At 32.2% G+C, this 25,849-nt stretch overlaps 1 protein-coding gene across 5 annotated transcripts in view; it reads right to left on the minus strand.

The window, feature by feature from the left end:
* Window positions 1-704: 704 nt before the first annotated feature.
* The window catches only part of LOC111429372 (choline/ethanolaminephosphotransferase 1 bbc), a 41,646-nt gene continuing 16,501 nt past the window's right edge, over window positions 705-25,849 (minus strand). For 2 of the 5 annotated variants that reach the window (XM_023065269.2, XM_023065268.2), the window contains 5 exons: window positions 14,615-14,740; window positions 10,333-10,491; window positions 7,043-7,168; window positions 3,479-3,659; window positions 705-877 (listed from right to left, as the gene is read on the minus strand). In XM_023065269.2, the coding sequence (XP_022921037.2) occupies window positions 798-877; window positions 3,479-3,659; window positions 7,043-7,168; window positions 10,333-10,491; window positions 14,615-14,740 (672 nt within the window). In that variant the 3' untranslated portion in view covers window positions 705-797. Of the gene's footprint in view, window positions 878-3,478; window positions 3,660-7,042; window positions 7,169-10,332; window positions 10,492-11,217; window positions 11,350-14,614; window positions 14,741-25,849 lie in introns of all 5 variants that reach the window. The other 3 variants (XM_023065266.2, XM_071200648.1, XM_023065267.2) reach the window with 2 other exon arrangements.

Below are 25,849 nucleotides of genomic sequence, written 5' to 3' on the forward strand. Positions count from 1 at the left end.
AAAATTCATGAATTAAATAACAAGTAAACTCACGTTGCTATAGTAACTAAGTAGCATTTAGCGTTTTCCTCGCCTACTATAATTAAAAATTTAAATCTTTAATATTTTAGAATTGAAAAATAACGCTTATTTTCTGCAGATATATCATGCGTGCGATACATCATTCAAATATAGTTTGAATTTAAAAAAATACAACTTTTGTTATATCCAAAAATTATCAGCTATGTTTAAAATTTTTCAACGGCAATATAAATAAAATATCAAATAAATTTCAGAAACTTAGATGCAATGGAACACAAAATAACGGGTGTTGCTGACTTTTTGGCGGACACTGTATACTTGGTCTTTGTAAAATTGATCTTCTCCGCCTGCGTTTTTAACCTTGTAACGGCTTCCTTTACCCCGTTTTTTTCATATTTTCAATGTTCAGTAACCTGCATCTGTTACTACCTTTTCCAAGGTAATGTTAAAAGGAGAGTCCATCTGCATGTCGTAGACCTTCGTGGCTTTCAAATGTTCTGGTTAGATCCCTCGTGTTTTTATTTTACAGGAAACCTTGTTAAACGTATCATTACTACCATGATGAAGTCTAAAAAAAGGTCCATTTTCTGATCATATACTATAATGTGCGGCAAAATTATGGAATAAATTAAATAAAACGCTTGAAAGGGTTAAACAATACGCTTAAGTAATAAAAGACATAATCAATTTTTATAGATTTTTTATTATTACATAATCTGTTATTATTAGTTTCTTAATTTATTTTAATTTCTGTTTCAGTTTGTCATTATCCTTTTTTACGTGGTACTTAAAATTGTTGTCAGATCCGTGTTCGCGGTACTTAAAGTGTTTGTTCTCAATTCCGCTTCGTAAAACCCTACAACAAACGATCGTAACCCCATAATTTAAAATATTACTTCAACTTATCTTTGTATTTTTGGTAATTTAAAAGATTTTGACGAGTTATAAGTACTATTACATGTTGATCAACAACCGGTTATTCCAGACGAACTTTTGTGTAGTGTGGAAAAAGCTAAAAGAGCAGCATAATGATTCTCTACACAAATTATTATTTTGAGCAATAATTATTCTATACATTCATACCTCGTTATACGGCCTCGTTATTATTATATTGATAATAAAATATTTCAATATAATATTTTAACAATGTAAAGAATTTTTTTATCAAAGTCGCTTGCAGCCGAGACCCAGTGGTTGACATTGTATCTACGTCCAAATTTGCGCGCAGCAGAATAGTGTCCTGCGAACGCCGCCTGTTGCTGCCGCGCGATGTGTGGATTATAGCGTGGACACATCCTTACAAAGAAATGAGCTCCGTCCTTTATTCTCCGGCAGATAACGCATCTACTCCTGACTGTTACGAGCTCAGACGGTTAAACCAAATTAGGGGAATTACAGAGTTTAGGCCGTAAAACAAAATAGGGTACTATAAGGTTAAAAAAGTCGTTATAGAGAGGCCGCATAGAGAGGTAAATTTTTCAACGAGTTGAGATATCGTGTTGCGAGTTTTGAGCCAAACCATGTCGACTTTTTTTTGAAGCACATTAATAAATATTATGTTGTGCTGAACTATGTTAAGTTTTAACAAAAAATACTTTTTAAAACTAGATGTAATTTGATTATGAAAAGTAAAGAAAACATATTTTGTAAGTTTATCTAAAATTATTTATTAAAATTTGTAATGCGGAATCATTTTTAATATCTCGATAAGTTTTTGAAAAAAAATTAGATTTTAATGTTAAGCTTAAAAATTGTTCGTTTAGTATTTAACTTATTTTGGTTTATTAATAATCGTGTTTATTATCCTAATTAATCACTTATTGTCACTGCCAACAACCTTTAGATTTACAATATCTATTCACAGTAACTTACATAATCTATTCCTAAGCGCTTCTCATAATTAATACACATCAGGTTAATTTAGATTAGTGTTATTCTTTAATACAATCGTTTATTATTGAATATTAATCACTTATAATTTACAGGAAAAATCATCGTAAACGTATTGGCAAGGCAATAAAATCAATCTTTTTAAATTCATCATATTCAAAATAATCTATATTGTTTTCTTAAATTGGGAACATATTGTTACAGATAAAAAGGAAGGTTATTTACAATGAAAATAGATTCCTATAAATTAGAAAAAAACTTTTTAAATTCATACATTACATATTACAATTAAACATCATTTTCTTCTTATTAAAAGAGAACATACACCTACCTTATACAAAAAAAAAATAATAAAAGGTTTAATGTAATTTCTTGTTTCAAACGTTCCAAACTAATTTCATGTCCACAATACTTTGATCAAGAATTTGTCCCAAATACTTAATCACATTTTTTTTTTTTAATTTGCTTGCGAATGCAACGAACAATTAATTTAATTTATTTATTTAAGCATATACAGAATGTTTATATGGAATAGAAAACTTTCCTCAATAAAAAAACAACTAAAATCTTATAAAAACATATCTTTAAGAATATTTTCAAATCAAAATAAACATTCCGCACATACAGCTTTTCACCTATTATCTTCAATTTCTTTAAGCCCAGTTTCAAAACAACTTAAAATTTTAAAGTTCACTTTAACGTGTTACCCCGACCACCTCATAAAGTGAAATATTGAAATTTTCTTGTTTAACACCAGTTTCATAATCAAGTTTCATTTAAATTTAAAATTCACTTTAACGGGGTTTTCAACCCAAACTTATTTTTTTTAAATTGCTTAACGCGATTAGCTAAAGATAAACTATCTAATCAAAACTATACCTTTAATGATATACTAGATAGCTTCCTTTAAAGGTGGGTCCAAACATTAATTCTGCAGTGCACAAATTTGAATATACCAAAGAATGTTTGCGCGGCATAGACACGCCACGCACTTACTAAAAATGTTCGCGAGCGCTAGGTAATGTCGTATGCCACGTTTGAATGCCGCTCTATGTTTGGACACACCCTTACAAAATGACTAAAAAATAAATAATAAAATTGAAATCCTATGTAGAAACATATTACAAAATGGTGACACTGCCAGTCTGAAAAAGTGTACACCTTAATTTCAATAAATATTAGCAATACTACTTTGCGATTCAATAAATTCTTAGCAAAAAACAAAGAGTAATAATGCAGACTATAATTTTGGCTATCGTTATTGTTAACAAAACAAATTTCTTTAATATTAAATTTCAACATGAAAATCTATGAGGTTCTACATGGAATACTACAAAATAATCAAAACTTGCTTCAGCCAGCCAAAAATGTGTAATCAATCAAAGTCTACAAATTGAATTCTTGCACTATTTTGAGTTGGGTGAGTACTGGTGTGAATGAATGGAACAATTAAATTTAAAGTTTGATTATGAATCTGGTCCTTAATATATCTCAGACTTTACAAAAATTGTTTTGTTTTCTTCTTAATGATATTTATTACGTGATTTTTTAGACTTAGCATTCATACCGTTCTTCTCAGTAGAGATGGTGTTAGTGGTTGATTGCGGCTGAAATTGCCCTCTAGTTGTTCGTTGCTGCTGTTGCGACCCCCCCAGGTATGGTATCCGGAATAGTTCGATGTGTAAGTGGTCGCATATTTCGTGACATATTTGGTAACAATATCTGTATAGGTCGAAAGTAACCCATATCTGTAATAAAAATACAACATAAATAGTTAAATTGGCAAATAAACTATGTTGATAGTTTATACATAGAAAAGACTAATTTAAGAAATATGTTTGGTTCTCTAGAAATTTATTACTTAAATCACATAATCAGTTTATTAATTAATATACAGTACGCGACACAAGGATTGTTACAGATTGAAAATTCTTGTAGATATCGTTCAATAGATTTTATATTGAATTCGTGACTTCAAGGGCCTCTCGTAGCTATTTCATTTTTGCCGCTCTTATGTTATTCTTCTCCTTATTTGTATAGTTGTACGTTATTTTTTTCGTCAACTTTTGAGATTACCTTTACCTTTGTTTTTACTTTATTCATCTTCATCCCGTTCATAGTGTGTATATTATTCCAGTTGTTAAGGCTTCCAGCTATTGAGTTCTTCTTATGATTCCGCTAATATAATCGGCGAAACACATTCAGTAATTTTCATCGTTGTAAAATTTCTCCTGCCAACAAATCGTAATTTTGCTACTCCTTCATTAATGACAAATTTTTCTGATGTTTGGTTGTTGCTTATGACCCGATTGCAACACATTTTGTTTACCGTTCTTACAAGTTTTAGACCTTCAACCTGTCTTCTTAGGCACGCCCACAGTTTTTTTCCTTGTTACGTGGTCAAATGCTTTCTTTCTTCTATGTTGCTATAATCTAGACCTGCTACTGTTATTTTGCAACTGATTATTTCTTTGAGTACAAATACATGATCTTGTGTAGTTCTACCATTTCGAAATCCGCTGTGTCAACTCCAACAATTGCGCTTCTATAAATATTCTTAACCCTTTTTCAATTATCTTTAGTCCTACGCTTAAGTTTAATAGTTTCACTGCTTTCATGACTTCAGTACCTTCTGTTTAATCTGTTTCTTGGTCTTTTGTTAAGCCTGTGCCTGTAGTAGTTCTTCAAAATGTTGTAACATCTTCCTGTCCTCTCTAAGATTCTTAATAGCTCGGAAAAACAGTTTTTGATCGTTGTTTCTTTGTTCTCCCAACTTCTTACCAAACTCGTTCCATATCTACTCCTTTGCGCGAGTAACTAACTTCTTAGTTCTGCGTTGTTTTATTTTGTACCACCTATGTTCGGAATAGGTGCAATGTATCCGTAAAGTTATGGTTCACTTTTGACCGGTCACAGGAAAGCAACAAAGCAATCTTCACCAAATAAAAGGAAAACTCTCCTAGTTTCATACCTGTTTGGTGAAATTCGATGTGGTCTCCATTTGTTGCCCTACACACCTCTAAACGTTATCGAGCACACGCACAAGCAGTTTTTTTAGGACTCCTTAGGTAACTCTCCTGTATAGTCTCTATAAGCTCGTCACTTGCCGATGGCCTACCAGAACCAGAACGGGCTTCTGCCGGTATTTTTAACTGCTTATTTCACCGAAATTGTTCCGAAATTGTAGCTCTGGTCAATCTGTATGCTCTGATAAATCGCCGAAGTAAGTTGGATCCTCTCCGGAAGATTCGACTCTACTAAGCGGTTATCAGACCTGCGATGGCATACGCTTCTTCAGTCTGGGGTTACGCCGCGCACTCGCACCTGCAAAAACTCCAAGTGGTTCAGAACAAAGTCCTAAGGATGGCATTCGATGCTCCTTGGTTTGTCAGTAATGCGACACTGCACAATGATTCCCAGATGGTGACCATCGAGGAATTCATTCTTAACAAAGCCAGTACCGAGTTTACGCGGCTCGAAGACCACCCAAATCCCCTCCTAGCGGGATTAACGGATTACGACGTTGAACACCTTCGCCATAAACGGCCAAGGCTGCTTCTCGTCTGACGATCCGGGAACCCGACTGTCCTTTCCAAATCCACTTCCGATATCGCTAATTTAGCGAATATTAACTAATATATTTTCCGTCTGTTTTAGATCCGATGAAGAGGGTTAAGGAAGATTCCAGGAACCTCAAGAGGCCCGTCAAGTTCACCGTTCACCGTTCACCGAAATTGTTCTTCCTATGTGCTTCGGTGTACACGAAACGATATTTTCATTTCGGTCACGGATTCGAATTTAGTAAACCACAAAAACACATAAAACGTAGTTCTAGATTCATAAATTAAACGGTATTATTCCATAACATATACGGTTTTCTTATAATTTTATTGTATTATCAGTACAAACTATGAGAACACAATAGTTATTTTTGATACAAGATAGCGAATATTTCGCTATCTTGTATATTCTCGAACGATTTTTTTTGCTCGCTAAAGCTCGCAAAAAAAACTTTCGTTCTCGAATGCAAGAGAATTTCGCTGTCGTGTATCAAACAACATTTTTTCGAAAACTGCTTATTCTAAAGTTATAAATTAATAAAAAGACCAAATTCTGTATAATGACATTTAGAATTCATTTAATGTTATGTCAAAAACTTAACGTCACATCGATTTAACCTCACTTATTGAACAAATGTACTATTATAAATTTACATTTAAACGTGAAATGAAATGATAAAACAATTAAATGTTGATTATTTTGTGTTTATAATTTGTTCATAACAATAAATTAACAATTAATAGTATCAAATTCTTTGATTGTCGTAGCTGAACGTAATAGTATATTAAAAAACAAGTTTCGTAAGACACGCTTGAAATGCACGAATTCAAGTTGAAAAACGAGTGGCGAAGCCACGAGTTTTTTAATGAATGAGTGCTTTAAGTCTTATGAAACGTGTTTTTTATGCTATTTTTTGTAATTCGCGTTTTTATACTTTTTTTTAACAAAAATAAAGTAAATTTTGGCAATGTAGGGAAATAGGTATGTAGCAGTTGGTAACACCGGAACACTTGAAAATAGAAACTTTGAATTGACAATTAGAAACTGTCAAAACACAAAATATATTCACCTGAAAAAAATGTTTGATGTACACCTCCCAAAATAAGAGAAATTGCTCAGAGTCAATGTCCACATCATTGTGGACTTTGTATTCGATACTACGTGTTTAAACAACCATAGACAAAAATTGTCACATTGACAACTAGAAAAATTAATGACCCAATGTCACCAACTTGAACTGGTTCCATAAAATGTTACTAAAATCTCATTACAACATCGGATGCTGTAAGGAGTCTCATTACAGCACCCGTTTGAGTACTGTTATAGCTTCCATTACCGTAGCGAATTACAAAAAAGTCTTTTACGTCCTGTTGACAAAAAACTATCGTTTTGACGGTCGCTAAGTACTACGCAAAAGTCAACTTTTAATAGCAGTTTTCGAAAAAATAATTTAAAAGTACTAATTCTATTTTTTGTACTTTCACATTGCCTATCTTTTTTATACCGGTTTTTAACTTTTTAAATTTTTACAATTTTACTTTTAATAATATTGCAAATGATTATGACTTACCAAACACAACCATAGAACGTAATATTCCGGTATGAACACGTTGAAGTATTGGTTGAGGAACAACATTGCTGGACCGAGCAAGGACCAGTCCATGTAGTCCATTTCACTTTTCGTCATATGAGCTACCTATTTAAAATGTAAAGAAAAACATGTAAAACTATATGGATATTACATAATAGTGTTTCTAATATTGGAATGCATAATATTCAGAAAACGTGCTGTGTGGACGTGAATAACCAAGAAATTTTAATAAACATATACTTGGTTTAAGGAATTTATTTTTACGCAGAAAACGTGCTTTTGTATTTTCTCTAAATAAATCGGTTTTGGAATTATTTACATTTTAATTTTTCAATGGAATTTTATGTCTATAACTTTTTAATAGTAAACAATAAACGTAATAGTAAATAAAAAACAATAAACAAAACCCCGTACTTTCCACGAATGGCACCTATCGAGTGCTTCGTCCCGACTATACGATACGACGCGACGTATAATCGGTATCGTCTTATCCCATAACGCGCAGTTAATAAGGCTTTAGGAAGATTAAAGGACAAAATTACGCTTGTTTATCTTGATGATATACTAATACCATCAACAACAATCGCAGAGGGTTTACACTATTTGGAAACGGTTCTTAACGCTTTACAAAATGCTGGATTTTCATTAAACGTGCACAAATGCCATTTTCTTCAAAACGAAATTGAGTACTTAGGTTGGGAGATATCAGCTGCTGGTATTCAGCCGAGTCGTCGCAAGGTTAAAGCAATAGTGACTACCAACTCACCAACAACAGTAAGGCAATTTATGGGTTTGGATGGCTATTTCAGAAAGTTTATTCCTAACTTTGCAACACGTACTGCTGCAATATCTAAGCTGACGAAGAAAGACGAACCTTTTAATTGGAATTAAAAACAAGAGGCTGGGAGACAATACGTTATAGACTGCTTGACTTCGAAACCATTGCTATCTGTGTTTGACGCCAAATTGAAAACAGAACTTAACACAGATGCCGATTCCACGGGATTCGGAGCTATGCTAATTCAGAAAGATGAAGGAAATATACATGTAATTGGGTATTTCAGTAAAAGTAGAATGAGCCAAGAAGCTGTTTCAAACATTGACAATCCGAAGGACTCGCAGGATCCGAAGAACGTTGCTTTCACGGAGTAGCTTCGAGAGCAAAGCTAGTCAGGATTGACCGTATTAGCAATTAGGTGTTTTAATTTAAAGATTTTTAAAAATTGTTATTTAATTTGATATTTTTCATGATTCAGACTGTACCCGCTCATTCTGTTTATGTGTAGAGGGAATGAGTGCATACCTGCTATTTGTTTATTCAAGGCCTCTCGTCGCTCGAACCGCTGTCAGTTTCCAAAAAGATGCATTCTTAGTTCGGACCCGTGTCAATCGCCATTCGAATATTTACGTCTTGCGTAATAAAGTGTTTTGTAGGAGTGTCTTTGTTTTCTAAGTGCGCCCTACTTTATATTCTGGTTATTAAAAATTTGCTAACAATATACAGACAATGCTCTGATGCGGAAGATACGGGACACCTGTATATAACAATACATAAAATGAATTGATTCTGTGTTGCCACACGGAAAGGAAACAGTTTCTCTCCCTGTTAATCTTCAAAAGATACAAATGATTCTTTTCACAAAGGCGTGAAGTACGGATTATATTTGTGTACCTCATCTCGCCAATGCTTACCTAATTAATCGCTAGTGAACATGCAGATTTTATTCTAAAATCTAATACACAAGGGAAGATCGTATCTAGATTCTGAAGAAAGTGCGTTTAAACGCAAGTCGCATGGGATCAAAAACTTAATAATTAATGATAAATTTCGACGTTTCGCAAATAATTCTAAACCCTGAAACGAAAGGAAAGTAGAACCCGTTACCTAGTCCATAATTCTTACTTACGTTATTAGGCTGTTTCTTACTAGTTATGAAGGACATAAATGTATTTTAACGTGTCTGGAACATTTTGGATGAGTGGATTTCGTATCATTGCAAGAAAACAGCGTTCTTTACACTGACGAAGAAAGTTTGTATTTTTTATAACGCGGACGTAAACCGAAGCTCCTGAAAGGTGACGTGTTCGAGTTTGCAACAATTTGGAAAGATTTAATGAACAAAAAAGTGACAAATACATTGGCCGAGAATGTCAACCAAGAATTCAACGGTAGCTATGTTATCAACTCCTAGAACCCGTGTGATTAGATATGTCCAAAGGCATTCATCAATTTCCAGAGTAAGAAAAGGAATAATTTACTTAAAAAATCGAAACTGATTGCGAAGATGCGGATTTCGACGATGACATCACAAATGTAAATATCCGAACAGATAACTTTGCGTCAGTAACAAAGAAAGAGTGGGTTTAAGAGAAAAGCCATTACAAAAATGGAGAAAGTTAAAACCTCGCAAGCTTCGATGATTTTTCAATCGTAAAAGTGTCCAAATGTGTCTACGATTCGAAGAGTGATTAATAAATTTGAATAGACTGGGTCGATTATAAATTATTAAAGTCCCTATGTCTCGACGTATCGGCAAAACATCGCTTACAACAACTTTAGTTTTCGAGAAGTACGCATCTTCATCCCAACAAGGTTCACGTGGTCCAGGAGCTCAAACCAACAGATCAAAGCTCTGTCAAGAAGTTGATTGGGCGAACAAAATGAAGGAAATGCCGATTTTAGCAGTTTATTTATTTTAGTTTAGATTTTATCTCGCAAAATTCCAATGTCAACCGATTTATTCCCGAGCGATTTTTTCCTCTAGGGTTTTCTAAAATCTTACGTCTATGCCAACACGTCACGGGCTATTTCCGAGCTCAATGACGAGAATCGAAAATATTATGAAAAGAGTAAGGTGTGTCCAAAGATAGGGCGCAAGTTCACAGGACACAATTCTGCTGCGCGCAAGTTTGTACATATCAAAGAATGTCTGCGCGGCAGTGGTACGCGGCATATGCGAATGTTATGTTTGTGTCTATGTTCAGAACCGTGGCGAACATTTGTGAACGGCCTATAGAGAAAGTCTAGCTGGTGCCGCAATAAGGTAGTAATTACGAAGATCAAGAAGAACGTAACTGTCATACTTGAAATCTTAAACAGTTTCGCAATAACAATAAAAATATTGTCATTGCTACATTTTGATATTATAGCATATAATTAATAAACCTTTTTGATTATTTATATTCCCACACAGTACTTTCTTTGAAAATTAGGGGTCGTTCTCAATAAGTACAGATGTAGTTTATATTTACTAAAAATTGGTACTTACCACTAAACGGTTTGTTACTTTAGCGGCTACCATACCAAAAGCTAAAATGTAAAGGGCCGGATGTTCTTCGTAGATGTGATCCACTGATTTCTTGTATATTATAAAAGCTGGCAGGAGTACAGCCGAGAATGGAATTATAGGAGATAATACGCTAGTTCCCTAGTCAAAAAAAATATCTTAGAACTGATTTACTAATAGTAAAGAAAAATCGATTTCATAACAAAAGACGTAGTAACTAACATACATATTCTTAAAATATGAAATATAGATTATAAAATCGACTTTTGAAATTAACAAAATTCACATTTAAAATAGATATTAAATTCATTACATATTTCATAAGTTAGGTCTTTATGGACGAATACCAAGTTTATAAAGGATGAGCTTAATGAACAAAGTCAATAATTTTGGATGAGTTCATAAAGCCTAATTATAAAATTTATATCCGACTGCAATGATTAAAATTTACAAGTTATTTACAAGTTTATGTTTTAATTTAATAATCAATAATCAGGCACAGTCGGACATAAAGTGTATTTTATTACAACATTTACAACCAAACCAAACTAACTTTAACTATTCAAATTATATTTTACACTACTTAATCACCATGCATACTTTAATCACCGTCATCACAAAAAGCAAACAACAATCAGTATGTACATCCAATAACTAACATAAATTTGTTAACAAAAATATTAATACAAAGCAAGAATTGCAACTGTTGCGAAACAAAATGGAAGTAAATATTTAAAAATAAAGAAATGATCGAAAGGAGAACAGTATACAGGGGAATTTATAATAACTATCAATAATAATAATGAAATTTCTAGAAATGTATTTCTATAAAACAAATGACAGAGGTTGACAGTGGAGCGATCTTACTGCCACTGTTGATCCGTTTTTCCCAACACCGCCGGTGAATATAACTGAGATGTTCGATCTGGCTAGGTAGATCGCCATTAGACATGCTATTACCATCGGGATGTGTCTCAAGTCCATCTCCAGACCGGCGATCTTTTCGGTCAAATTAACCACAATTAGCCAAACAGACAACACACACCGTTATATAATTTTAGAGCGATAAATTCTTGTTTATGACCTCTTACAATTAGTTAGGTTTCTAACTAAAACAATTTAATACAATTAAAATATCTACCTCCGAAATATACCAAATTCCTTCGAATTATTTTAGATGTTATCGCTAAAACCCGAAATCAGCCAATATATGATTTCTCCCGTCAAAACCAGTTAATACAACGTTGGACTGATTTCAATTTTAGAAAGTCATCTACAGGAATAGTTACGCAAAAAAAGTTACGCTTCACTTTTAATCAATTTTAGTTTTGATACTTTCTTTCTCAGATCATTAAAGTAGTTTTGACGGAACGTAACTTAAAATCCGTTCTAATTTTAGCTTATTCTTATTAAGTGAAACCATCAATTAAAACTAATTGTCAGGCCAATTCTAGTTTTGACTAATGTCGGGTTCTACCGTTTTTCGTTAAAACTCGAAACATACCTATACATATATGTATTACAAAGTAATTTTTGGACCGCCCTGAATAATTTCTGTATAATAGAGGCCGGGTTTCACACCAAAGCTGTATGCTCACATAGTACACCCTAAATATTTGTTGTTTTTTTAACAGTATATGCTTACTAATACTATCGAGTGTGTGTTCTCCAGCGTATTAGCTTGGGTCCATAGAAAAACCAAAGATTAAAAAGTGGTACAATTGTGGTATATTACCCCAACAAATTAAGTTCCCGACAGAATTTATTTCAGCAAACTGTGAATTCATGTTGTACATGGGAATACGTTTTCCTCGAATTTTTTAATACGTGAATTCCCAAAAACTAGATATAGCTGTCTACACTTCCAAGTATGCATTACACTGGGGAATAATCTGTACGATAATTTTTGTTAAGTTTGATATTTGAGCTGTTTTATAGGGAATAAGGATGCTGGTTGCAAAACTGTAGTTATTTTTCTTATATTACGTAAATTTTTTTCTCTACAATCATGGGCCTCTCACCAAATGTGTAATTTTCATTTCAAGTGATTGTTACTTTTATATGGCGAAAATGTCAGGATATAACAAGAAAAACAAATCTAAAATAGAGTAGTATATAAATAGATATAGAGTACCTTAGTTGAGCATAAGCTGCTTCATTCAGCTGAAATCCCAATCGCAGTTTTCAATGAATTATCGTCTTTGAAAATGCGGGAATACGAGTTTGGTGAAGATCGAAGTGGCCACAACGATGAAAGTTTTGAATGTGAGGATTAAGCTCTTAACAGCAATACTGCACGAAAAAAACTTGATTGAAAAGGGTGGTAAGGTATCCTATTCCCTTTCCGCAACAGTTTCGAAGTGATGAATTTGTGTATTACCATAACGTACATGGTTTAGTTGAGGAGTTGATTTCGGCCTATACCGCAACTGATTGACGATTCTTTATCGATAGCTCAAAGCGGAACTTGAAGTGTGTTCACCTCAATAATGGCAATTTATTTGGTTCAGTCTAGATAGGTCGTTTGAGTGAAGAATGTGCAGATATAAAGAGAGTCATTGATTTGTTGCACTATAAAAATAAATTTTAATTAATTTTAAGTAAAAATTTTAAAGGACCCGATTAAATGAGAATATGAAGGACAAATCGCTGGTAGATCGTGCGTAGACAATGTGTTTGTCTTTAAACCGATGATCAAAATAAGGATCGCCACCAATTGAGAAATCCATTCATTATTAACAACTGGAAGAAGAAGTGTAGAAGAATGGGGGTAGAATTAAATGATAGAGTATTCAGTCTCTAATTGGCAGATCGCCAGGTTATCATTGTTCAAGACAAACCAATGAATATAACAAAAACCAGAAATGTATGTGTGTGGGGAATAACGTAGACGATTTGGAGATATCCGAAAAAATCGAGAAATGTGATAAATATAAATATCTTGGAATAGAATTAAACAACGAAGGAAAAGATTCATTAAAAAATAAAAGATCAGGGAAGACAAGCTATAAAGAGACTGATCGGAATTTGGTAGCATAACGAACTTTCGAAAAAAAAGAAACTAAGTAGATACATGTATACCTACAGGGTCGCTGATATGTATGGAAACGGTCGATTATCTCCTAAAGTAAGATAGCTAGCGAAAAATGTTAAGATACAAAAGTTTTAGTGTTTTTTTAAATCTATTACAAAAAAAGACAAATTAAGTACACAGGGTCAGTCAAAAACTTATGACGAAACAAAGTTACGTATTCTCTAATGGAACACCCTGCATATTATTCCATATTTCAGTTCATCTCGAAATTCTAAACAAAATTCATGTAGTACTTCATAGATCGAGCTTTTAAAAATTTACAACTTTATCTGATTAGTTATGTAATTTACCTTTTGGGCGCAAATTATTCAAACTATTTTTGTATTTTTGACATGTGTTATATAACTGAGATGCTGTAGAGATGAGAAACTTTCATAGGTAATTTGATGAATTATGAACCTAATCGAGGAAAATATTTTTGTGTAATTTATAAGAGTGATTTTCAAAGTTCAATATCTCGAAAACGGTAACCGACCGTTTTCATGCATATCATCGAGTAAAACATTCATGCGCTATTAGATTAAAATGTTAATTTGCTTTTTAATGGGGAAGAAAATGAATTGAAGTGAGCACTTCGAACCAGTTTCTGAAGAAGGTTGCAACATGGCATCCGAAACGTCAAACCTTTTCTTAAAAGACGCACGGCAAAACCCGAAAGTTTCTAGTGTTAGTTCTAATTTTAGTTCAAGTAATAAATGTAAATTCAAAGGTGTTTATTTAATATTTTTAAATTTTTTAGTTTTGTGAAGTAGCTTTTGAAGTGCGCGTAGGATCAGGAATGTATTCTTTGGTGATAAACGCATCTCTTAAATACATTTTATTATTACTACTGTGCATTTAATATTTCCTCTTATTATAATGCGTCAATATAATACACCATTATTGTCTATGGAAATTTACAAAGTAGTGAATGTTTGGTGTGAAACCCGCCTTAAAAAAATTATACATACATTTTTATATAAAAAAGTCTTTACAATTAGTAAAGAAAGACGTATTTAAATTGTTTAAACATATGTTCTAAACAATAATATCAAAAAATTGATAAAATGGTTGGGAATGCCGACAAAAATAGACACATACATACACAGTCACACTATGTGTTAGTAAATGTGAATAGTTTCCGCGACAAGAAGAAATAAAAATAATAAAAAGGAAAAAAAAAAATCTTACTGCGACTGTAGAACCATTCTTGCCGCAACCTCCGGCTTTTATCGCACCGAGAAAAACGACAAAATTTTTTGTGTACCCCGCCGAAAGTATCCAGCAAACGAAATGGTTTAAGGGAAATCCGACCACCTATAAGAAAGATAGAGAAGGAAAGAAAAATCTACGTGCACTACAAACAATTTGGCCCCAAATGGTACGTGAAACTCCTCTTTCAACATATTCCACTTTTACCTTTTAACATTATTAACCAAAAAAAAATTATCAACCATTACAATTAAAAAGGTACATATCATAATCGTTTTTACTTAAAATGGTTAACAACGGTAATACTGTTGCAACAAACTTCATTTTATTTCACCATTGCGTAAACAACGAGATTGTAAAAGTCCTCAAAGTTTTATCTTTATTGGATTGTTCTTTTCTAGACATGAAATAAATTCCATTCACCCTGTATAATTTTGGTAGGAAGAGAAGCTATCAATGGATAAATATTCGTAAATGCCTAATGTGTTTAAAATTAAATCATTTAAGTAATTTTTAATAATTATTGAGAAATGTGTATCTCGGCTCATTAATATCATTTGTACTTTGGCACTTACGTGAGACACCGTATAAGCATCAATATCTTTGAAAATTCCTAATACTATTCCACGATTAATTCGTTTACAGAACAAATTATTTTGATGCGATTATTTTGTATGTAAAATATTTTCGAAAATATTTGAATACAGAGTGGCCCATTGAAAACGAGTTGAAGGGTATAACTGTCATGGAAAGATTTGATCGAAAAAAAACCTGAAACACGTCAAGTTTGTTTCTCGGGGAACAACTTTGGCATATATTAAGATTAGCTGTCCCTCTTAAAAATCGATGAATTTTTTTTTAATCGGTAGGAAATGACTCAAAAGATGTGTTAATGATAAAAAAAAGTGCGGAAAAGTGTAGTACTTACCGAAAAATCACTTTAAAGTTGCGATTTGACGTTTCTTTTTGGAAGTTAAAAGCAATGTTAAAATTGCATTTTCGTATTAAATTCTAACCTGAAATTGTTTAATTTATACCCACGCACAAAATAAAAAGTTATTTTCACTAAACTTGTTGAGATTACAACATATTTTCGGATGAAAACCTTGTTTCTTAGGCTATCGATGCAGAACGACAATTAAATGGCGTTAGATAGAATTGTTTCTACCAAATGTGTATTAATAGACTTTGTGTTAATGGATTGTATATCAATTGATCTGTCAAATGACTGAAAGCTCTTTGCAATCTTTATGTTGTAAATATAAATGATAAATAAGTATAGTAGCTTATTTAATAGTAGTTTAGTTAAATTAAAATAGTTATTAAAAAAGACATGGTTACAAAATAAAAATAAATAAATAGCCCGTGTGACGATAGCAACAAACTGTGTATTTAACAAAATGACAATTACAACTGACAAAACAAGCAATGTTAACCATGTATTTTCTCGTATTAAATCCTAACCTCAAATTGTTTAATTTATACCCACGCACTAAATAAAAAGTTATTTTCACTAAACTTGTTGAGATTACAACATAATTATTCATAATGACACCTATGTGAAGTTAGTCCCCAATTAAACAGAATTTTACATGTATAGTATTTTAATTATAACATGAGAACCAGTGAACCGATTTCGATAAACAATGTCTCATTCGAAAGCTTAATCCTTGGCCAATACGAAAGTGGAAATGCCCGATTGACGATGTGACGATAGCAACGATAGCAACAAACCTTCCAACAACAAATTTTTATCCGCAATTTCCTATCTATTTTATTAGCTGATATCTTTCTTATTATTAGATAACAGAACACTAAATGCACCATATGAAAGCTTAATTCTTTCTTTATGAAATCGTCGGTCCTCGTTTGCCGATATGTTAATATTAAAATCAATAAAAGATGAAGAACACCGCTCTGTAAAATAGCTTAATATTACCAAACTTCAAGCCCTTGTGCAATTGTTATCAAACCGAATTTTAAAAAACTGTGTTCACAATCAGAAAGAACGCTCCTTCAAATATCTTAATCCGGGTTTTTGTTAGTCAATATCAATTAGCATCATGGTTAAATCACCTATAATATACATCTCTATATACAGAAACGTTTAATTGCTCTACCTCTAAACAACTTTCTTACATATTTGATATCAGGAAAACTATAGAAGTATATCATGAAGTTATAGACTTACACAAGGACGTTTTTGGTCAAAAAATTACCAAATTCACACGTTTTAGCTACTTTTAAACATTGTTGGGATGAATAACTTTCTTATATCACCAGGAAAAAACTGTATAACCAAGCAGCGATAGCCGCGTGTTATACACCATTAGAAAGAGCAGCAAATTGTAGATAAGATAGATCTATACTTCTATGGTTTTCCCAATATCAAATAAGAAACTTGTTTAAAGGAATAGTAATTAAACGTTTTTGCGTGTAGGGATGTATATTAAGGGCGATTTAAGCATGACGCCGATAGACCCATTTACCAACGAAAACCCGGGTTAAGATATAATAAATTTAAAGAGCGCTCTTTCCGAGTGTGATAATAGTTTTTTAAAAATCGGTTTGATAACAATTGCACAAAGGCTTGAAGTTTGGTAATTTTAAGCTATTTAATCTAAGTACAGAGCCACCGCTTTGTAGTTTAAGTACAGATTGATCTTAGTATTAACTTATTGACAGACAAAGACCGGTTTTAGATAGAGAAAGAATCTCTAATTATTATCTCGAATTATCTGTAATAATAAGAAAGATATCAGCTAAGAAAGTAGATAAAAAATTACGGATACAAGTTTGTTGCTATCGGACAAATGTGGGGGAGGCTGAAAACTAGAAACATAAAAGTAAAGAAAATTACAATATTTTTCAGCACCACATAAAGACTGAACATAATATAAATTATGGAGGAGTTGAGCTTTTTCATTCGTGTAACAAATTGAAGGGTTTATTTCAAAAACGACACATGTCCATAAATGTTTTGTGTCCATGTGTCGTTTTTGAAAAAAACCCTTCAATTATAAAGATAATAATAACTATCTACTTATGAATGAACAAGTTCAACTTTCTCATAAACCCATCTTACGTCATACACCCTACGTTATGAACTTTTGATGTTAAAACTTTGTAACTACGAAAGGGATTTTCATCAATAATATGTGTTATTAAGTTCCAAAATAACGTTAAACTAACTAATAATTATCCTAATTATAATATTTAAGTGGTTTGAAGTCTTTTAATAACAAATTTTTATTTAACTCTCATGCTCTCTATTTAAATGCGATAACAGATTATAAACATTTCAAATAGATTTTTAGAATCTATTTGTATCTTATATTCTATTCAATCTTTGCTCCTATCTGGCGACGCTCTTGTACACAGTTAATAGACACACAGTCTATGTAACGACAGGCACTTAGTCATTATGACCTATACGAGGTTAGCTCCAAATTTTCCTAGTCCCCAATTAGATAGGATTTTACAGTATTTTGATTATAACAAGAAAACCAGTCAACCGATTTTGATAATCAAAATCTCATTCGAAAGCTTAATCTTTGGCCAATACGAAAGTGGAAATGCCCGACTCGAAATCTCTCGCGGGGTCATTTCAATGGCTGTACGCACATAATTAGTAAATTTTGAAATCGGGCATTTCCACCTTCGCATTCATTGCAGATCATACTTTCGACCGAGATTTTGATGACTAAAATTGGTCAATTAGTTACGGAGATAATTGATGTGTTTAATTAATTCGTTTGTTGTGTTTTAATCAAAATCCTTAAATATTTCGAATCGGGCATTTCGACAACAGCATTCAGCCAAACACAAACTTTCGATTGAGATATAAAATATTAAAATCCGTCAAACTGTTCTCTAATTATAGTCGATTTAGTTTAAATTAAAAATTAATTAATAGCACGAGCGTTCACACGTGCATAAACAACGAGCCGAAGATGGTGTCATTCCGAGGGCTGTATAAACTTAGCGGGAGAGAATTGAAATCAAGCATTTTGTGATTTCGATAGAAGACACTATGACGAATCGAGTGACGTATAGATTTTGATCATCGGGTACATCGTTTACGAGTTATCACCACTTAAAGAAGGTCAATTTTGTGTTATTTTCGTGTACCTTCGCATTATTTTGACGTTTTAGCGAAATTCGAAAGAGTTTTCAAATTTTCACGGGCATTTCCACTTTCGTATTGGCCAAGGATTAAGCTTTCGAATGAGACATTATTTATCGAAATCGGTTCACTGGTTTTCATGTTATAATCAAAATACTATACATGTAAAATGCTATTTAATTGGGGGCTAACTTCACATAGGTGTTATTATGAATAATTATGTTGTAATCTCAACAAGTTTAGTGAAAATAACTTTTTATTTTGTGCGTGGGTATAAATTAAACAATTTGAGGTTAGGATTTAATACGAAAATACATGGTTAACATTGCTTGTGTTGTCAGTTGTAATTGTCATTTGGTTAAATGCACAGTTTGTTGCTATCGTCACACGGGTTATTTATTTATTTTTATTTTGTAACCATGTATACACATGTCTTTTTTAATAACTATTTTAATTTAAGCAAACTATTATTAAATAAGCTACTATACTTATTTATCATTGATATTTACAATTTAAAGATATTTTAGTCGTTTGACAGATCAATTGATACACAATCTATTAACATAAAGTCTATTAACACACATTTGGTAGAAACAATTCTATCTAACGACAGGTAATTGTCGTTATGCATTGAAAGCCTAAGAAATAAGGTTTTCATCCGTAAATATGTTGTAATCTCAATAAGTTTAGTGAAAATAACTTTTTATTTTGTGCGCGGGTATAAATTAAACAATTTCAGGTTAGGATTTAATACGAAAATGCATATTTAACATTGCTTTGAACTTCCAAAAAGAAACGTCAAATCGCAACTTTAAAGTGATTTTTCGGTAAGTACTACACTTTTCCGCACTTTTTTTTATCATTAACACATCTTTTGAGTCATTTCCTACCGATTAAAAAAAATCATCGATTTTTAAGTGGGACAGGTATTCTTTAATTATTCCACAACTTTTGACGTAAAAATTAAACCCCAAACTTTACCCTCCTAAGCGGCCTTGTTTTTATTGATACAACAAAAAAAAATGTTAGAACGATTTATTTTCGAAATATCCGGCTTTAAAGATACACCACCTCTCAAATTTTACTAAACCTAAAAATATTTCTAATAAGAAAAATTAAAAATAAACATGTGATTTATTGAGAAAAGAAGAAATTCTTGACCTTCATCGCACTCGGTAGCATAAACTTTTGATTTGTTTTATCACAACACATGGATAATTCGGAGTACCGTATTCTAAATGAATTTTTATTACCTATCTGATTCCATCTGGTCTTTTCTCAATGATTAACATGTTCCTTTTTTAATTTTTCTTCATTGGGCTACCCTGTGTATTATTTTATTGCAGATATGAAAAAATACGTAACCGTACTAATATTTTCCTTGAAAGTAACATAAAATAATTAAGATAATAAAATAAGATTAAATAATACAGACGTCTGTTTATATTTAGTTACACCAATTTAAAAAGAAATTTCATTCGTAATCGTGTAATAATTAGATATAGCACTTAAACTACATTATCAAAAAACAGCGAAACCAAACAAATCTGACACTATCTATAAATCTAGTCGTTCAGATTAAATATAAATTTAATACCTGCTCAACTAAAATAATAATTACGTCCATAAAACGATCGATAGATAGCAAAATATTACGTGGACAAATAAGGTGTCGTAAAAAATCCGACAATAGATAATATTTATATAAGATATTATTTTATCATCTAGGAGCTGTAAATTTAAATCAGAGAACTGTTTGGACAAAATTTGAATGTAATTTCTTCGGGATAATCTTTGTAAATTGTAAGAAACTTTACTTATTAAGTAGTATTGGGTTTTACCAACATATAAATTAGAAAACTAAAAATACTGGTTAAGTTTATGTCACAGCTTCTTTGATACAGTTGTGTTCAGACTTATCTGAATCTATCTGAGTAATCGTTTTTTATTATTCTAATATTTAGTATCGTGCCTTTAGTATTTATGAAATCTTTTTGTTAGTTGCGGCGTAATTTTCTGTCATTCTTCGAGCAACATCTTTTTTTAAATCTTCTTTATTGTATATCTTAAACTTGCGTATATTTTAATCTAAAAATTTCCAAAGTATTTTCAATTAGATTCATATTAGGTGACTGTGCCAGTGGTGCCATTAAGAACAGTTTTAAATAAGTCACGACTTCACGATATTTGATTTGTGCTTCTGATCGTTATTTTCATAAATAATTTCGTATGCCGAGATTTTCAGCACTTTGAAACAAGTTTTATTATGAAATTTAGACATACATGTTTTTATCCAGCACAGAACAGTGTCAACAGTACAAGGTTTCCCTTATTCGTCCTGAATTTCGGTAACCAGTTTTACAGTAGATAACTTTAGATTTACCTTGACATTCGTCGATTGCGTTGTCAAAATCTTGTTAAACGTTCGAGTTCTGCCCTTATTAACCACGCGATTTTCGTGCACAATCCTTTCTATAATTTTTCATACAAATTGTCCATTTTTGGAATGGTTCACGTGTTAATCATTAAATCATATTGATCTTATTAGTCATTGTCATTATACAGTACGGATGACCGCGACGACTGTCCATTAGAACTACAGTGAAATTCCCCTAACTCGAAGTTCTATCTGCTAAAGCTATGGTTTATTTCCGTTGGTGTGATGATTAGGTTACTTTTTATAATGGTCTGTTCTCAAACAATGCTACGTTTGGGGTTTAGTAATGAAGATTATTTGAATCTGATAATAATTTATAGAGAGTGCAACCAAATAATTGCGCGTACGTGTCGGCTGTTTGCGGAAAGATTTCCATGAATTTCCAACTCATCGCGTACCATTTAAGGGTATTGTACACAGGCTATTAAAGAATTGTCAGGAATTTTAAACTTTTTTTCTGGAAGCAGGAACATTAAAATTGGAATTTTATCGCTCTTTTTTACGATGAAAACTGAAATCATGAGATATACCAAAGAATTTTGCGCAACGTGTTGGTGGCAGCATTGCGACTTCTCGAAATCTTTTTGCGAACAGCCGATACGTATGCGCAATTATTTGGTTGCACAAACGTGGCATTTTTTGAGAACAGATCACTACAAAAACTAACCCAGTATCACACCAACAGAAATAGACCGTAGCCTTAGCAAATGTCAAACTGTTTATTTTTTCGATCATTCTTGTGATTCCGCTTAAGAATCGTTCTAACATGGTAAACAAACATTTTAGGCATAGGATATTCTACATAAAGTTGATCCAAAATTTGTCATAAAATTAAAAAATTAACTCATATGTTAGGGTTGCCATTTGAAAAAATTGACTTTTAGGGCTTTTCTTAAGTTCAACTTTAATATTATAATTTCAACATCCTGTATATCATTTCAAAGAACCTTACTGATCCTCCGATAATACCACCACAAAATTTTTCTTTCTGGCGGTCAGAGTCGATGATTTATAAATTATTGAAAGTAACGTTGTAGCTGACGTTTTAGATTAAAAAAAATTAATATCTCAAAAATGACTCAACTTAGGTATAGGGTACGTAATAGGGCTGGGCGATACCTTAAATAAGGTATCGAGTATCGATACCTTCGCGGAAGTATCGAATTATTGGAAATAATATTTTAATAAATAAAAACTAAAACATCAAAAAATATTAAAAACAAAATAAATATCTTAATTTAAACGCACTTTGTTTTACATTTATTTACGTATAGTATCTAAGTACATTTTTTATGTACTTTTCTTCGTAGATTTTAATTTTTGGTGTTAAAATGGTGGAAAGAATAAAGCTAAAAAGAAAGAGAAATAAATTACGCACCTAAACCTTATTCCCCCCCTCCATATGTTCTTGATAATTTTCTTCGATTATCGTACTTGTCGCGTAAAAACTAAATTTCGTGTTTTTAACCCTAACGGTTTTTGATATAATGAGAAATAACCACATGTTGAATGTCATCTTCAAAGTATCTTAGCTCTCTCGAAGCATTTTAGGACTCACCTTTATATGAATTGTTCTTAATATATTTTTATCTACGACTGCTTGAATAAGTCATCATTACCGCACTCATTTGAGGTGATTTAAGTTACGTAATGAAGTTCATTACCGCACTGGTTTCATTACGTAACGCATTTTTAGCCTAATCAGAACAGACTTAATTTATTGAAACGAGCAACAATACAAAAGAAAAAGTGCTATCTACTTACAGATAAACAATATTATTTATTATAAACATTAATTGTTATGTTTTTACATTTCAAAACACTTATTCCAGATGAGTAAACATGTTGTTGAAACTGACAATTCAAAATTGTCACCAATCGTTTCAAAATATTTTTATAAATGTCAAATAGACTTTTCTAAAGAAATTGATTTTTTAGTAATTTTTAGCAGTCGTAGATAAAATGCTGTAAGTATATCACACGTGGGCTAGAGCATAATTACAGTACTAGTGTGATTACACGACTCGGTCTACGCCCTCGTCGTGCAATTCTCCACGCTCGTACTGTAATTATGTTTCTAGCCCACTTGTAATATAAATAACTATTACGTAGTTTACCCCTTTAAATATACCTGTAAACGCAATTTCCTGTATATAAAAAATATTTTCGATACCGATACTTTGCGGGTATCGAGTATCGATACCGAGGTAGGTATCGATACCATCGACATTTATCGATACTTTGCCCAGCACTAGTATGTAACAAGTGGCCTAAAATTTAACAAATATTTCAAAAATGTAATAAAATATAGGGTGTTTCATTTAAAATATGAAAATTGTCACCACTTCTGGTTGGAAGCTCGCATCAAACATCGTAAGTCCGCTAATTTTCAAACCCTCACTTCATTTGGTTCTCTATATAGTTCTAATGGACGGTCGTTGTGGATGACCCTGTATAGTAAAGGCCATAATATAACTCATAAAGAAACTATCAAATAAACTGGTCACAGTTTGTGGGACGAGTACATACAGGCTGTGCCGTATTTTCCGCATCAGAGCATTAACGGTTGAAGGATGCATTATTCTGAAGCGATTTTTCTAATAAAATTTTTTCGAAATGTTTATAATAACATTTAATAACTGTTTAAACTTCTCCGTTTTTGTCCAATAACAGACGATTTTGATTCACAAAAAAAATTTATATTTCTTTGCGTGTCGAATCTATTGGTAAGTACACGTGAGAAACGTGTCTTGATCGGGGCGGCGGCCCGGCAGAGGGTTGGGCCGATTACCTGAATCTGATTTACGATTTGCCATTGGACGTCGAAAAATAGTTTCCGTGCGGTTATTATAAATATTTCGAAAAAAATTTATTAGAAAAATCGCTTCAGAATAATGTATCCTACAACCGTATAATGCTCTGATGCGGAAGATGATACACCGTGTCCCGTTGTGTATATTTTAATTTGTTTTACACATTATAACTGTAACCCACTGTAATTCATAATACATCATAACTATATCGAACACCTTTCATAGTTTCTTAAATGGATTTATACTAGTTCTTCTGAAAAAACTGTATATTCACTTAACGTCTATTACCTAAAAAACTATTAAATTGTATCGGTTATGCAGACTAATTGGCTCGAAAAAAAAAACAAACTTAAGGAGGCGATTCATTGCAAAAAATTGTAAGAAAATTTTTTTCAAGAAATTTTAAATAAATCGCTTAAAGAATACTTTTTGTCCACTGCAGAGGCACATATAATTCATATACGAAATTTATAATAAATCGACAAATAATCATCTCATAAAGATAGTTTCTTTCCTTAGCGACTCAACCTGTATGTCTGTAAGTATCAATTTGATATTAATTTTATAGCAACTCTTGCCCACTACTTTTTACATATCTACAGTGTACAGAAAACATTAAATTAACAGAAACCCAATATAGTAATTAAAGAAACGAATTTATTGATACACAACTATGAAAATAATGGTACCAGAATAAACAGAACATATCAAAACCAATTATGATACATCGTAATAGATCAGTAAAAATCATAACGAATATAGAGCGACAGTCGCATTTAAAACGTCATTAACACATAAAGGCCTCATGAATGATGAAGAAATATTTTTATTATAACTTTAGTTTCACATCTTCAGACACGACTTTTGGATTTCATTTCAAATTACAAACAGGGCAAGATGTTCAAGGTGACCATTACCGCGGAGCGAAAAGTAGAGACTCAGTCAGACCTTCTTAAATGCGTTTCAATTTGTGACCATCATTTTATTTTATTATATCAAAATTTTGAAAATTTATTTTATCTATTTATGAAAATTTTAATCAAATGTTTCTTGTTTCAACTTTTTCAATTTTCAATTTTTCGATTTGCTCTCTTGGCTTTGCTCTTCGGCTGATGATGACTTATTTTATTGACTCGCTTTTTTAAATTTTTTAAGTTTAACTTTTAATTAATTTTTTGATTTTTTAAATTTCTTGATTCTCATTATGTACTCTTTTATGAATGCGTTTTCAGTCGTGCCTAATAATGAGAATGATTGTACACGAAACTAGTCGCACTGAAGTTATAATAAAAATATTTTTTCATGAACGAGGTCTTTTATTTATTAGTCTATACGATGAACCTTGACTCAAGACTTGCAATGTCATTAACACAGTTTGAGCCAGTCATATATTTTAATGTGTCTACTTTACTATGCACACTTTCCAATTTGTAGCATTTTTTTAATAATTCAATTATAATTTCGCTACTGCCGGGACAAAAGGTCGACTGTTTTTTCAATATGGTGATTGAGACAAATTTAAGTTCTCCTTCTTAATGTTTTTGCCTGAGAAAAACTCACAAACACTCACAATAAATATGACTATTTAGATTCTTTAAAAAGAGCTGAGGACCGGATAGAGTACTCCAGCGACGAGTTCCAGCCAAAGATCACAAAAAACGAAAGTCTAACCACTGGTACGAGAAAGTAACCCGGCGGTTTCATCTCGCCAAAGAAGGCCTGCCGTCCGTATCAACGAGATAGCCCTACTGAAAATACCAAGACCGCAAAAACCGTCCTGCCCTCCAATTTCCATACATATCAGGAATTAAAAACAATAGACACTTAACGACATTAAT

Source organism: Onthophagus taurus, chromosome 11, assembly GCF_036711975.1.
Source record: "Onthophagus taurus isolate NC chromosome 11, IU_Otau_3.0, whole genome shotgun sequence".
NCBI classification, from domain to species: Eukaryota; Metazoa; Arthropoda; class Insecta; order Coleoptera; family Scarabaeidae; genus Onthophagus; species Onthophagus taurus.